Source organism: Neoarius graeffei, chromosome 9, assembly GCF_027579695.1.
Source record: "Neoarius graeffei isolate fNeoGra1 chromosome 9, fNeoGra1.pri, whole genome shotgun sequence".
NCBI classification, from domain to species: domain Eukaryota; kingdom Metazoa; phylum Chordata; class Actinopteri; order Siluriformes; family Ariidae; genus Neoarius; species Neoarius graeffei.
The window spans coordinates 31,086,739-31,102,249 of record NC_083577.1 but is presented as its reverse complement, the minus strand read 5'-3'; the positions used below and the strand labels follow the sequence as shown (position 1 = coordinate 31,102,249).

The following is a 15,511-nucleotide window of genomic DNA, read 5'->3' as shown; positions in this document are numbered from 1 at the left end:
TCCGTGCAATTCAATTCAATTTATAACCCTCTACAGTCCCAAGACAAAAAGATCCCAAAGGTCACTTGTAAATTTCTCCTGAAGCATCTGATTGTGAATGCTATTAGAATCTATTTATCCATTAACTAATCAAATGTCTTGTGATGTGAGACAAGCATATGTTCAATTTGTCGCTACTCAATGATGTGTCTCCTGCCAAGCAGGGAAAACTGGGGGATGGTGATGAGCTGCAGAAAGGCCATCATGCAGAAATGGAGGGGGGCTGGAAATTTTCAGGATAATGGATCAAATTCCATGGAAGCCGTCATGCACCGTGTCACACTTTGTTTATGGAAAGCATTTGGAAGGAAGGCGATTGGAAGTAGGGGAGTAAGGGAGAGTGATTTGTGCAAAGATAAGGCCAGAAGCTTTTCTAGTCTGGGTACCCAAACAGTGTCCCTCATTCTTCTTCAGTAGACCACATAAAACCCATTTTATGGACTACGGGTGAAAATTAAGATAAGGCTGGCATTATGCATATCTTTTATTGCAGCATCCACTGCTAAGCTTCATGAAGACACACAAAAGACCATTTAGGCTTGACTTACACAACCATAAAAGTGTGTGTATAGAGAGAATTATTTTGCTTTTAGCTTTGCTAGTCTTCCCATATGATGCAATAGTACAGACTTCAATCAGAGATGTTTAAGAATATCTCTTGCCAGCTGTGGGTGTAATCCTTCGAGGCTTGCACAGCCATGCACATTCCTCAGACAATGCAAACAAAACATTAGCAAGGCATGAAATTTTCCATCTTAAACATCAGCAGCACTCTGTTCACAGTAAATCGGCCTGTGCGCCATAGTTAATAGAAGCGTTTTTTTTTTTCAGCATGACTTTAAAAGCCCCACTGTGTGTGTCTGATGACCCTAATTTAAATCATCTGTCAGATCCCAGAGTCTTCAAATCACACTGACATTATTATTCTTTTTTTCATCTTGTGTTTACAAAATTCAGAACATGGATTTGAGAAGCTATTCATATCCATTACTCACAGAGATGGGTGTAAGATGGATACCATTTTACTGTGGAAATGGCAAAGCGTGAAATGATTTTCATTTAACTGCAGATTAAGTTGAGAAAATGAAGCCATATAAAATTTGTGTTAGATTCATTAAAGCTGTCTGTATAGATGTGGAATTTAGATAATTCAGTGGATTTTTACACTTGGGATTGCGGATCACTTCAACTATATTCATGGAAATTCAGCTTTAAAGATGTGCAGCTTTTAAATAATATATCAGTTATTATTGTTGACAATATGAACAATAACTAAACTCTAATTAACTTTGAATTACTGCTTATTTTTCCAACAGTATTCATTGTCCCCCCCCCCAAAAAAAAAAAAACTAGCACAGAAAGCATTGTACTGTAGACTGCATTTTATTAAAAAAAAAATTAATAAATATTGCAGAAACATATCATACAGACATACAAATGGATTTCAACATTCAAAATTTAAAAAGCTGACACGCTACAGCTAACACTGGATATTGTAAATCATGGCATAAACCTGCAAGCTGAATAAACATGCCTAGGAGAGCTGTGAGGCACCAATCTGAACAGAGTGTAACAAACAAAGTCCAGCATCCTCACAAATTCAGGAAATTATGAAGGTTATTCATGAAGGTTATTTAATCCATTAGCCAGGTTGTGTTCCAGTTTGATGCTGGGTTTACTAGTGCTTGAGGCGGCATGAGCTTTGCTTTTAATGTGGACTAAAGCTGTACTTGAATATTCCATTCCCCTGACACTACAGAGATTTTTCTTTTTTTTTTTTTTTACCACAGCGGAATAAACAGGGCATGTAAAAAAATAATAAATAAAATAAGGGCAAGTCTAGTAGGTTTCTTCAAAGAGGATATACAGATTTCTCCAGGCCAGCCATTTTTCAAATTGCCAAAACAGGCCAAAGTCAGCATATTGCATAGCTGAGATGATTCTCTTACAGGAAATTCCAAATGCTGATGGATTAGGCAGAGGTATTAAAAAGGCTCTCAAGCAATACTGAAAACCCAGGCTATGAAAAGCTTGGGTACACCAACACACAAACACATGGAGGCACTGGAGTTGGACACAGTACTAAGGTTGGTTCCACAAGACCCAGTCACTCATGGAGATATGCTCATCAAGCCAAGTCAGAACTACCACCAACAATATATCAAACACTTAAGACTGCACATAAAGCATAACAGTCTAAACAAGAAACCCTGGCACTATGACACACAAGCTTGACTTTGACACTTCTTTGGCTTTTTCTAAAAAGAAAGAGAAACATAAGCACTAATGTTCTGAGGTTAGCATCACCACAAAGATACAACTGTTGGAAAACTCAGGCAGTCTCCTGATCGTTCCAGACCTACAAGTATTGAGACTTTGACAGACACACATCCAGTTCTCATCTGAACAAATCATCAAGGCAAGAAGATGGAAAAATGGAAAGATAACCAAAAAAAATGCCAGGTTTCTCCACAGTGTTTGTCACATGATTTTCTCTGTTAAGTGCCTTGGTTTTGTCTTCTGTGGGAAAACTCCTCAGCAGCTCATTAACTTCATGAATGTGGCTTTCCTTCAAACATTTTCATTCCTTTTAAGGACAAAAAATGCAACACAATCAGCATCTATCATAACCTTCCTTGACCTGTATTTCAAAGTTTGTCAAAAATTCATGTCAAACATATGCTTCATAATCAGCAATTCCTTCCAAATTTCCAAGAAGTGGAATTCTTTTGAATTAGCATGGATGTCTTTCCAACATCTGGTGCTTTTCTTCTGCAGCACCATTTGTTTTTGGTTAGCTTATTTCAGGTGGAGCAGAATGGATTGACACAGAAGGACATAAAGTGCAAAGACATCATTCAACATCCCTCACTGCTTCATATGAGTAACTGTACCGATATCTTGTGCCTTCTCTTTGCCCTTGCTTCGACTCCCGTTCCATGTTCTCCAGATCCTTTACATAACTGTGCAGCTCTTGGCTTTATCTTTACGCATGTCCGAGGTTACCGACTCCAAATAGGGTCTACTGGGCATGTGTGAGGTCCTCTTGGTGGCTCTGGAGGACTTCTGGCGTTTCATGTTCTTGTTGTTCTTGTTAACACAGGCTAAGGTGGCAACATGGAAAATGTCCCTCACGCTGTTCTCTGACTGCAGTGCAGAGCACTCAATGTAGGGAGCCGAGATTTGCTTGGCCATGTTTGATCCCTGTATGATGATAAGCATGCGTAAATCGCAGTTAGTCGTTTTTCTCTCACTTCAAATAGTTCCTACTATAGTCTTGGAACAAATGATAAAGGATGAATGACTCACCTGATCATATGATACGGGTGTTTGCCTGTGATTTGAAAGTTCCACCAAGGTACTGAGATCTGTGCGCAGGTCTGACTTGCATCCTACTAACAGCATCTTGGTATTGGGGCAAAATTCTTGGATCTCTCCTTTCCACTAGGAAAAACAAAACAATTATTTAAAATATCATTTTTAAGCAGATTTAATGAATAGGAAGGTACCCATAGTTATATGGCAAAAAGCATAAAAAGTCCTCTATGAACATTAGTACAAAAACAACTGGTCAGATTTTTAGTTCTACAAACACATACAAACTCTAATCTTGTTGTTAACACATCTGGAAAACCTTGAGTACAAAAGCAGAATGCATGTACACATACACCAATTCAAATGTTACATGCATTATGTACTGCATCCCTGCTCTATTAGATTCTGCCACCATGAATTCTGCCATTTTATACCACAGGACTGTTAAATTCTCAGCTCTGACTAGCCAGTAGGGGTTGATTCATTTTCTATCACAGCAGCTCTGACAGAAGGAAAGGCTGCAATTCAAGTGATCTCATTCTAACGCACTATTGGGCAATCTTCCTACTTTATCTCCAATAATAAATGGGTTCGAAACTATTGTATAACAAAGACTTCAAGACAGAGGACTTCACACTTTCTGGTTTCTCTGTAACATGACAAGCTGCATAAGTTATAATAGGATCTAGCTTGATTCATGGACATTTCACAACCTACAAGTGGTTAAAAAGCAATGAGTGTCAGTGTGGGAAATAAGGAATTTTAAACAGACTGTCACAGAACAGACAAGTCTGAAATGTTGTCTGTCTGTCCAAATTTCAGCCTGCCTGAATGACAGGCCAAAGGCCCAGAACAAAGACTAGGGGCTGAAGGGCTTTAGATGCCTGGAGATGGCTTCTCAGCCATCTTCAAAGGCCAAATTACACAAGACATTAGTTACTAATTACTCTAAAATTTGAATATAATTTACAAGAAAATGTCAGAAGATTCAAGAAAAACATGCTTCAAGTTCTACCCAAGAAAACAGTAGCACACACAGGTCAGTTCCATGTCTAGAAAAAAGTATGGGGGGGGGGGGGCAAGGATGTTCCAGTTGGTTACAACTTACTGGTACTCATATACAGGTACTATAACAACACTCATGAAACATTATGTCAACAATGTTTATAATAAGTCTATAAGAAATTGAGTAATTAACAATACAACTATTCTTACATAATAGAGTTAAAATTTTGAGTACGAGATTCCACGTAACTTTGTAACAAAATGACTTTTAAAATGACTCAAACCTAGACATGGTCATATCACTTGGCATTCAGACTAAAATCTGCTGGACTAGAACTTAGAAAATAAAAACTCTTAAAATATAAATCTATATCCTACAAAAGCATATGACTATAACTGTCAGTCATTCTTATTATTAATAAAAAATGCACATCTCATCTCATCTCATTATCTCTAGCCGCTTTATCCTTCTACAGGGTCGCAGGCAAGCTGGAGCCTATCCCAGCTGACTACGGGCGAAAGGCGGGGTACACCCTGGACAAGTCGCCAGGTCATCACAGGGCTGACACATAGACACAGACAACCATTCACACTCACATTCACACCTACGGTCAATTTAGAGTCACCAGTTAACCTAACCTGCATGTCTTTGGACTGTGGGGGAAACCGGAGCACCCGGAGGAAACCCACGCGGACACGGGGAGAACATGCAAACTCCACACAGAAAGGCCCTCGCCGGCCCCGGGGCTCGAACCCAGGACCTTCTTGCTGTGAGGCGACAGCGCTAACCACTACACCACCGAAAAAATGCACATAATAATAATAATAATAATAATAATAGGGCGGCACGGTGGTGTAGTGGTTAGCGCTGTCGCCTCACAGCAAGAAGGTCCGGGTTCGAGCCCCGTGGCCGGCAAGGGCCTTTCTGTGTGGAGTTTGCATGTTCTCCCCGTGTCCGCGTGGGTTTCCTCCGGGTGCTCCGGTTTCCCCCACAGTCCAAAGACATGCAGGTTAGGTTAACTGGTGACTCTAAATTGACCGTAGGTGTGAATGTGAGTGTGAATGGTTGTCTGTGTCTATGTGTCAGCCCTGTGATGACCTGGCGTCTTGTCCAGGGTGTACCCCGCCTTTCGCCCGTAGTCAGCTGGGATAGGCTCCAGCTTGCCTGCGACCCTGTAGAAGGATAAAGCGGCTAAGAGTTAATGAGATGAATAATAATAATACCATTGATTGGCAGTTTGGCACTTAATACTGTACTGGAAAGTTTCATGCAAACTGAACTCTTAATCAGCTGACTGGATCAATCAGATACTGTCAACCCTAAAAACACTAGTTCAACTGCATCGTGCAATAAAAACTACAGTGAATACTGAGTGTATTATTATTATTGTCTTATTTAGTGTGCCACTCAGGGAGAGGGAGGTGCCTATAAATTTTGGTGGGGCTAGGACCTTCGGTGGCAGAGTTATGAATTTTTAAATCCCCGTGTGCGAGCAGCTGGAGCTAGGGCTCGTGCTACAGTTTTCCGCAATCTGCGCTCGCTCCTAACATTAGATCAGGCCGAACCTGGGCTGGTTCGAAAGGTCTCAAGGAGAGGGATGTGCCTGTGAATTTTGGTAGGGCTAGGGCCATCGGTGGCCAAGTTATGAATTTTTAAAGGATGGCTTGAGCCAGGGCTCGTATTAAAGTTTTCGGCGAGCAGCGCTCATGCAGGGGTTTCGGGGGCAAAAAACAGGCAGAGGCAGGGTCGTAGCGGGCTGTGCCTGCGCTGGTTCAAAAGGGCTCTGGGAAAATGAGGTGCATATAAATGTTGGCGAGGCGAGGACCATTGGTGGCCCAGGTATGAATTTTTAAAGTCGGGCCCGAAGAGGCCCCCATTTCACAGGCCATGTTATGACAATGTATTCGCCCAGTGTAACATTTGGAAGAAAACTGGAAGTAGATTAGACACATATCTTTACAATTTTTTTCACGGGTCATCTGGTTTGATACTTTTGAAATACAGACAGACACATTCTAATGATTTTTTTTTTTTTTTTAAATCAGCCATGCAGTCCAATGCTTTTGAAATACAGACAGACAAATGTGAAAATTACCGGTCAATGTCTGCCGGTTCAGCCTTATTTCCCACACTGAGTGTAATTTGTTAATCAATTAAAAATGCTAATCAGTGGCAAATTGCTTAGTTTAAGAGGAATAAAGCACTTAGGGACATGCAGTTATACTTTGCAAATACTTTGCATTGGGCGGTGTCACTGTATGCCAAATTGTGTTTTATTTCTTAAGTGAAGCACACAGAGAAGTGCCAGTGGCAACACAGGTCATAGGTCATAGGGCACTCGACCCTACAAAAATTCCATTTCTCTCATACCAACACGTACAAACAAATTCTCATTAACCAGTCATTCTTTGTGCCCATGTGAGTGAGCAGGAATCAAAGCAAAGCAAGCAGACCTCCCACACATTCTCTTTATGCTTTGTATGACCTTTTATTTGACCCTCTGAAGTCTAGACTCTCTTCCATAAACCACTTGACCCAGTAAAACAAAAACAATCCAGATGACAGACTATGCGAACACGCCTTTCAGCATCAGTTCCTGCTTCACAGGAATGGATGAAACCACAACTTCAAGCTGTATTCATGACAGACCTTCTTTAGCACGCTGTCTAGGGTTTCGGGTCGGCTGATGTCAAAACAGATGAGGACTGCATCCGAGTCAGGGTAAGACAGTGGACGTACATTGTCGTAGTACGGTGACCCTGTAAAAACAAAGGTTAAGCCACACAGTTAATCAACAGCAAACAATGCTATGCTTTACTCATCAGTCTTTTAAAATTGATAATCAAGTTAATTTATGCATTGGCAACAGAATCGATTTCTTAAGCCTTCTTGAGAGCATGCCATTAAAGTTACTGAGAATCAATATATTAACTATTTTACCTCTCATAACCCTACTCATAGAAAGACACTCACAGTTCAATCAAGGATCCAACCAGAGTATGTCTTATGAAACGTAGGTTGTTTCAGACTTTGTTGTGAGAAAATACAGCTATACAACTGGGAACACCAGATCTTTCTTATTTTGTGGCGAGCCTTTTGACGTTATTGTGGTTTACCACATAACAGTGAAGATGTCCAGACATGGATTTTTAGCAACAATTTGTGTCACAAAATGGCCATATAGGATTCCTTTGGCTTGAGTTCTGGAGAGTTTTTCCCATAGTGCAAAATAAATGTTTTTTGAGTTTAGTAAATTGGGGTCATCATGACAAGGAGGTTTAAGGAGGTGGCTGAATGGATGTGGAGTAGGATTAACATTTAAATGGGCAGAGGAGGGAAATGGAAAGTTAAAAAAATCATTGTGTTACTTTTTCACTCAGTTGGACTGAAGAAACAAATATCAGAATATATAAATGTTAGATATATTGAATATTTTGGGTGGGTGGCACAGTGGTGTAGTGGTTAGCACTATCGCCTCACAGCAAGAAGGTCCTGGGTTCGCGGCCGGCGAGGGCCTTTCTGTGTGGAGTTTGCATGTTTTCCCTGTATCTGTGTGGGTTTCCTCTGGGTGCTCTGGTTTCCCCCAAGGACATGCAGGTTAGGATAATTGGTGACTCTAAATTGATCATAGGTGTGAATGGTTGTTTGTCTCTATGTGTCGGACCCTGCAATGACCTGGCGACTTGTCCAGGGTGTCTCTCGCCCATAGTCAGCTGGGATAGGCTCCAGCTTGCCTGCGACCCTGTAGAACTGGATAAGTGGCTACAGATAATGGATGGATGACTATTTTGTTCTTTTTTTAATGAGCTGCATCTCCCAGGATATGTTGTCCTGTTAAAGTATCTCATCTCATTATCTCTAGCCACTTTATCCTTCTACAGGGTCGCAAGCAAGCTGGAGCCTATCCCAGCTGACTACGGGCGAAAGGCGGGGTACACCCTGGACAAGTCGCCAGGTCATCACAGGGCTGACACATAGACACAGACAACCATTCACACTCACATTCACACCTACGGTCAATTTAGAGTCACCAGTTAACCTAACCTGCATGTCTTTGGACTGTGGGGGAAACCGGAGCACCCGGAGGAAACCCACGCGGACACGGGGAGAACATGCAAACTCCACACAGAAAGGCCCTCACCGGCCCCGGGGCTCGAACCCAGGACCTTCTTGCTGTGAGGTGACAGCGCTAACCACTACACCACCGTGCCGCCCCTGTTAAAGTATAAAAAAAAAAAATCAAAATCATTTTAAATGTTTTACGTCATGAAGAACATGAACCAAAATAATGAGTTTCTGCCTTCCTCTCTTTTTTAAAGTTTGCAACAAAGTCCATCTCACCCTACCAAGAGAACTGCAACTAAGGATCAGTCCTCAATCCTAAGACCCTCAAGACCCATGTGTTTTTAGCAGCCAAAGTAAATTACAATGATCTTTGAATGCATTTAATAAAGAAGCAGATAGATAGAAACACACAAACACACACAACAAAGAGATGAGAAACAAACAACTGTATTCTTGTTTGTCAAAAAAAAAAAGGAAGCTCTGTCTCGGCACATCAGGAATAGCAATCAAAACAAGCACACGAAATGTCATTTCAGCCTCATAAATTCAAACCACTGACATGCAAAGAATACCACTGTCACCGTTCAATTTCCTGAGACAGTCCACAAATTCTCCAGCCTCGGAAGTGTCTGCACTTCGTGGTTTTCTAGGTCACAATTAAGACTGGCAAGAGACTGTTTGCCTGAGTTTGTCTGGAAACTCAAGGTCTGAAAGTAGGAATGTTGCTCCAGTGCCAGGAATCTGAGGAATTTGTCTTCCCCCCCCCCACTTAGACGGAAGAGGCTTTGTTGACTCCAAATATTGAAACACAAAAGAAAGGAATTGTATCCCTTTCCCCATGCACATCACACAAATGAACGTTCCTTTGCGAGCAAGGTGTTTGCGTGCTTAATCACTTCTGTCAGGAGCACAAAGAAACATTAAGATATACAAAAGTTTGCACTCAAGATACAATGCACAACAATATAGAGCTCTGAAAAGAACAACTTGAGATTCACCAAATAATAAATGCTTCATCTTCCCACCTGAACTTCATGCATACACTCACTGGCCACTTTAATAGGAACTTGTTGCTGATTCTAAGATTCCTGTTCTTGGCTGCAGGAGTGGAAACCAAAATTCTGTTGTTGCCTGCTGAGATGCTTTTCTGCTCACCACGGTTGTAAAGAGAGATTATATGAATTACTACTGTATATCCTAACTGGCAGCTTGAACCAATCTGACCATTTTCCTCTGACCTCTCTTATCAACAAGGTGTTTGTTTCCATCCACAGAACTGTCGCTCACTTGATTTTTTTTTGTTTTGCGCACCATTCTGTGTAAACTCTAGAGACTGTTGCTTGTGTGTGAAAACCCCAGGAGATCAGCAGTTTCTGAAATACTCAGACCAGTCCATCTGGCTCAAACCAACACCCATGCCACAGTGAATGTCACAGAGATCACAATTTTTCCCATTCTGATGTTTGAAATGAACATTAACTGAAGCTCTTGATTCGTATCTGCATGATTTTATGCACTGTGCTGCTGTCAAGGGATTGGCTGATTAGAGAATTGCATCAAACAGCAGGTGGATGGGTGTTCCTAATAAAGTGGGTATATGTGACAGTAGTCAGGAACCAAAACCATCTCGGAAAATTCTGCCCTTTGCTACTATTTCCTTCACTTACAGCTTGCTAAAACACTTTATATGAGTAATAGTTATAGTTGTTGTTGGTGGTGGTAGTGCTTTTAATTCAGCCATTTTAATATATTCATAATGCAAGCCAATGTATCCAACAACAATGGATATATTCGTCTTGGCTCAGACACTAAGTGGAGACAATATGTATTTGACTTTAGTCAACTTTGAGGGTATCCTCCCCTTGAATCTTTTTATTTTACATCAGCTGCTTTCCTGCATCTACTCTGTAGACGACAACAACAAAGTGGCCATCACCTAAAGCTATCTACAGGTGTGTAAACAAAGTGAGCCAAATGTGTTGTTAACACCAGACCACCCACAAGTACCTCAAGAACACATCTGCTTTCTTTCTGAAATGGAAACAATGGCCTCTGAAGAATATATGTAATGTTTCAACCTTGATTGTCATTCCACAATCATCTCATGTCTCCACAACAAACACAAGACACATTTCCTCGTTGCTTTCCTGTGGTCAAGTCAAGGCACATCATGACCTTACGCGACTGAGATCATGCCTCTTGTTCAAGACAGGAATCCCTGAAACCCTATCCTACTCCACCCCCATCCCACTATCCAACAATGCAGTGTTGTCTTTCACTGTGGCTTTCTCAACAATATCCATTCAAAACATTTTGGCACACTCCAGCAGAGTCCCTCAACAAAGTGGGTTAAGCAATAGGAATGTCATTGGAATAGGAAACCCCTCAAGAGAGTGCTCAAAGCCTTGAAAAGAAAAAGCCAGGGGATGTGAACAGCGCTAAAATTAGCCAGAAACTTGCCCTTTGTTCCAACCTACATTCAAATCAGTGGATCCTAATTACCGTTTCCAGTCATTCTCCACATACCAGCTTATTAAGCAGTGTATAGAGCACTTTCTCTTTTAGGACGCTCAAGCAAAGATTTTTTTTTTCCATGGATCTCAAAAGGTTTCAACATGGACTTATAACTCCTCGTTGTAAATAAATAAACAAACAAGCCTGAATGAATGTGAATGAGCTAGGCTACGTTCACATTACAAGCTTCGTTGATCAATTCTGATTTTTAATTCAGATCGAATTTGTCCATCTCGATGATTCACATTCATAATTACAAGTGGCCTGTATCTAACTGTAATGTGAAAGCATCTGTCCTCCAAAATGGCACGCATGCACACACTGATACATTTTTGAACAAGTCATTGCAAAACACCAACAGCAAAAAATGTCATATTTGTGAGTTTGATTCATGGTATTAAAACTGACTAAATGAACACGCTAGTAGGTAGTGTACATTGTAAAACATTTCAGCCTTGTTTAGTTATGTCCACTTACTTTTTCCTCTTTAACTCAATGAGCTCTGAAAAGGGTTTTAATTTGAACTAATCTGTGCAAGTTTTCAAAGGTCAGACTTGAATTACTTAGCTGTCTTGATTAATTGAGGCTTTTTCTGAGTTGAAACGAAGATAATCGTCAAATTGAGTTAACTTGCATTTTCAAGGCAGCAGGTCAACTTGCATTTTCAAGTTAAACCAATTTGAAATGTTTTAGTGTATGGATCATGATTTGCTCTGGAGGACAGCAAACAGTTCATCAGCTGTACATGATCATGTCAAAGGTGAAACAAAGCCAGCTAGCTTTTGCTGTTTTTGCAGCTATTATAGTTTCCCTCCATTGTTGTTTTGCTGCTTATGAAAATGGCGCTCAATACATGCCAAAAATCGAGGTGATCTTTCTCATTCATGTCATATGACCATGAAACAGGTATGTATCCAATTTAGGACCATATATGAAAGCGACTCAAATCTGATTTGAAAAAAAAAAAACACAGCCCTGAAAAACAATCAGATTTGAGTCACGCCAGCCTGGTAATGTGAACATGGCCCTAAAGGAACAATTCATGTCTCAGCAGAGTTTCAGAGCTTTTTGTTCCTATGGATGCCAAATATAAAAAAAATGGGTTGTGTTTATTCGTTATACAAAAGGTACATGTTTATGGTGATGTATCAGGCACTTTCAAGAGGACTGTTTCACCAATTTGGGGCTGTTCAATGCCAAAAACTCCCAACCTCAGATTGATTAAGAACACGATTCTGTTTTTATGCAATGTCAGACCTTCATATTCAGTAATGGCTGCGTGGGGCTCCATCACCAATGGTGCCACTGACAGGCAACCTCAACTTATGGAAATAAACACACGATATTTCATCATCTAGGACACATCCTCATTAAAGTCAGCAGGCACAGATGAAGTTGGTGGTGAGAAATCCTCCAAAAAATTCTCTCGCTAAACTACTTGCTTTTCTCTATATTTAGCAAGTTTGCTAAGCTATTGTTCAGTTTGTTTAGACTGAATGCTATTGGTTCTTGTGTGATTCAATCAAGCGTGGCATCATGTCAATTTTACTGCCTGTTTCAAAAAGAAATACATCAACATGTGGAAACAAATCATGGCTCTCAAGCCATTTCATGGAAACTTTAAAGAGCTCTTACATTCTCAGTAACAGTAGTGGCTGTACAAGAAGCATCCCAACAGACTGAAGGAATGTCCTGTATCACTCTGAGTAATTCTTGCTTATCCACTACAAAGAGAGCATTGGTAAAATTCAGTAGCTTCACTATTGTTATGACTATGAGTATCTATTCATATTCAGATGCCTGGTGGTCTTCAAATTAATTTAGTGAATTATGTTAATTTAGTGAACATGTTCTGTAAGAAAACCAGATGCTGGTAAAAGGGAGCTACGAGGACATCAGTCCAGCAATTTTTCATCAAAGAAAACTGGTCTGTTTATCCTGAAATGCTGCTCATTTAAGATTTCAAAGGTTTGGGACTGACATAACCTGTGTACATTTCCACTGTGTACACACCCATCCATGTTTGTGGCCTCTATCCACTTGGCTGCCCTCAGTGTTACTGAAATCAGCTGGGAAAGAAGCAGAGGGTCAAACCCAAGCAGAGTTCTCATGGCCCCTCCTCCAGCCCTTAGCGGCAGATTTTAGCAGACAGCTGGTGGAGTCAGTCCACGGAAGGAGATCTGCTCTGGAGCATAATCACCCTGAGACTTCAAGCTCCAACACATGTGTTGTTAACTGTAGCTAATTGTGTGATCTATAGCCTGTACAGCCACAACTCAAACAGTCGGTGGAATGCTCTGAGACCACAGGCTGAGGGATTTATACACAACCCTTCACATACACAAGGCAAACAATAAGATGTGTGACTTATGGCTTTGTCTGAATGCAAGATCCAGAGCTGTGCATTTTCTCTGTTTGAAAAGCCAGTATGTAAGCCAGTCTGCAATCTGTTCATGTGATTCCAACTATGGTTTCCATGCTTGGAGAGGTGGAGATGCTCTCTGCCCTGACAAATCACCACCCTCCTAGTGTGCATCATGTGCATTCTAGAGAGCAGTGCTCCTGTGTGCCTTTGCTAAATGAGCTCAGTTCTTCAGGCTAGGTCAGCATCTCGAAATACCCTGAAGCATTCACATTTCATACCTAGCAAGAAAGGTTCTGGTTGTTCATCATGCAAAGTCCTTGAGAATTTCCCCCCCTTTTACTTTCAGTGAGTGCTCAGGACATACTATGCAGAAAAAAAAAAAACGTATTCAGTGAATAACTACAGTGTCAAATTCTGTCTAATTACTCGAATTCTTTACGTGCTAATTTACAGCTCATTTATTTTAACATTGATAGTTTTAATTCCACATTTAGTAATCTTATTGCTGTTAAATTATTGTCTTGAGCTCAGTCCCTGAAAGTCAGCAGTAATTGGAAACGTATAGGAGTTCAGTGACACAAACAGGTTTTCAGAAGCTCTCAGGTTTTTTTTTTTTTTTAAATCTCGTATGGAAACCTGACCATTTTTGTCAAATGCAAACGTTTACATTCTTACCTGACGTGTCCCACAAACTGAGCTCAATCCTTTGGGAATCGATCTCAAAGCTGGCTGTATAGTTCTCAAATACTGTCGGAACGTAGTTCTACATGGGAATAAACAATTACAAATATATTTATAAATACATGCTTGCTTTAATTATAATCAAATAGACAAAAATTTAACCTTTTTAATTACGTGCAAATATAAAAAGTGTGGACTACTGTACATTTTTAAAAACTAAGCACCCAAAAAAACTAAAACTAGCACCCGTATATAGTTCTTTGGTTTGTACAGATTGGTGAACCCTTAAACTTTTTTTTTTCATTCTTTCACAAAAGGTTCCAAATAAATCCAGTTACAATAAGGATCCATTAACCAACACCCATTTTTTTTAATCCTAAAAGTGCACACACTCAGAAGTTAAGGTTACAGGCGATACTTTTCCTTGTAGCTGGGGTATTACCATGAACAGTACCTTACATACTACAGAAAGTACATGTGGTCCACCTTTGAGTAATGGTCTTTAATGATCAATTATTCAACCATACATTATGCTATTTTTAAAAAGGTACTGACATAAAATATACATACTAAAGGGACAAAATATGTCCCCTTGATGGAACCATTTCACAAGGAAAAGTAGGGTTTGGTGCCTTTTATTTCTGAGGCTGCACTGTGACAAGGACAACTGGGACAACTTTGTCTCCACTGCTTCCACTCCACTCTAAACCATTTAAATAAATAAATAAATAAATAAATAAAATGTCCACAATGCAGAAGAAAGGAGCTAAAAAATAATCATGCAGAAGATCATTACCTCTGGAAAGCAGTCTTTGGCGAAGACATGGAGCAGTGCTGTTTTGCCGCACTGACTGTCCCCAATCACTACAATCTTACACTTCACACTCTGACTGGCGTCCATTCCAGACATCAGGCTCGAGTTACTATCCTTCATGGATCTAAGGGATAGTCCTAAAAGATATCAAGGTCAGAATAAACTCCAGAAAAAAGCGCAGCATCCCCCGATCACTTGGCCCCGTTTATAAAAGCCTCACTCGCTCAGCATTACTCCTATGCTGCAGCTTGTCCAGCTCTCCTCATGCCATGTGAAAGCAATGAGCAGCCAGCCGCTTGCCTTCCTAATGCACACACACACACCCGGCCCCCTTTTCTCCCTTTCACTACCGCAAATTGCCTGTTTATACACATGCACAGAAAGAGCGCCCTCGATTGCCAACAATCATTTCCAGCACCCTTTTTTATGGGAACCGGTGCACTTGAAAAGAAACTGATGAGGAAAATTGCCTTCTTTCGTAATCTCTTGCAAAGAGGGTAATATTTTAGTGTGCCTGTCTGGCTGTACCTTGGAGGAATTTCCTTGGAAATGAATTTCAGGGAAAACAACATGGGAAAATCCAGAATCAAAATGAAACATGTTTTACATAATAGATTATAACAAACTATTATACATTCTACAGGCCACTTTGTCCATGGAATAAAAACATGTATTCTATTCCCTTTTAGTGGCTTTATTGCTGGCATGCAAT

General features: G+C 40.5%; 1 protein-coding gene across 1 annotated transcript; it reads right to left on the bottom strand.

Annotated features, from left to right (window-relative positions):
• Nucleotides 1-1,454: 1,454 nt before the first annotated feature.
• Nucleotides 1,455-15,133, bottom strand: LOC132891587 (rho-related GTP-binding protein RhoE-like). Its single transcript, XM_060929303.1, has 5 exons — nt 14,782-15,133; nt 13,980-14,067; nt 7,010-7,119; nt 3,349-3,483; nt 1,455-3,243 (listed from the first exon to the last, which is right to left on the bottom strand). Exons 1-5 carry the CDS (start codon nt 14,917-14,919, stop codon nt 2,995-2,997), a joined length of 720 nt encoding a protein of 239 aa, XP_060785286.1. The 5' UTR covers nt 14,920-15,133; the 3' UTR covers nt 1,455-2,994.
• Nucleotides 15,134-15,511: the final 378 nt, after the last annotated feature.

Bases quoted from the DNA above. Each gene is read 5' to 3' on its own strand.
- LOC132891587 (XM_060929303.1), bottom strand. From the start codon at position 14,919: ATGAAGGATAGTAACTCGAGCCTGATGTCTGGAATGGACGCCAGTCAG. The intron at 14,068-14,781 runs GTAATGATCTTC...ATTCCCATGTAG, and splicing joins CCAAAGACTGCTTTCCAGAG to AACTACGTTCCGACAGTATT. The intron at 3,244-3,348 runs GTGAGTCATTCA...ATCATCATACAG, and splicing joins CACCCGTATCATATGATCAG to GGATCAAACATGGCCAAGCA.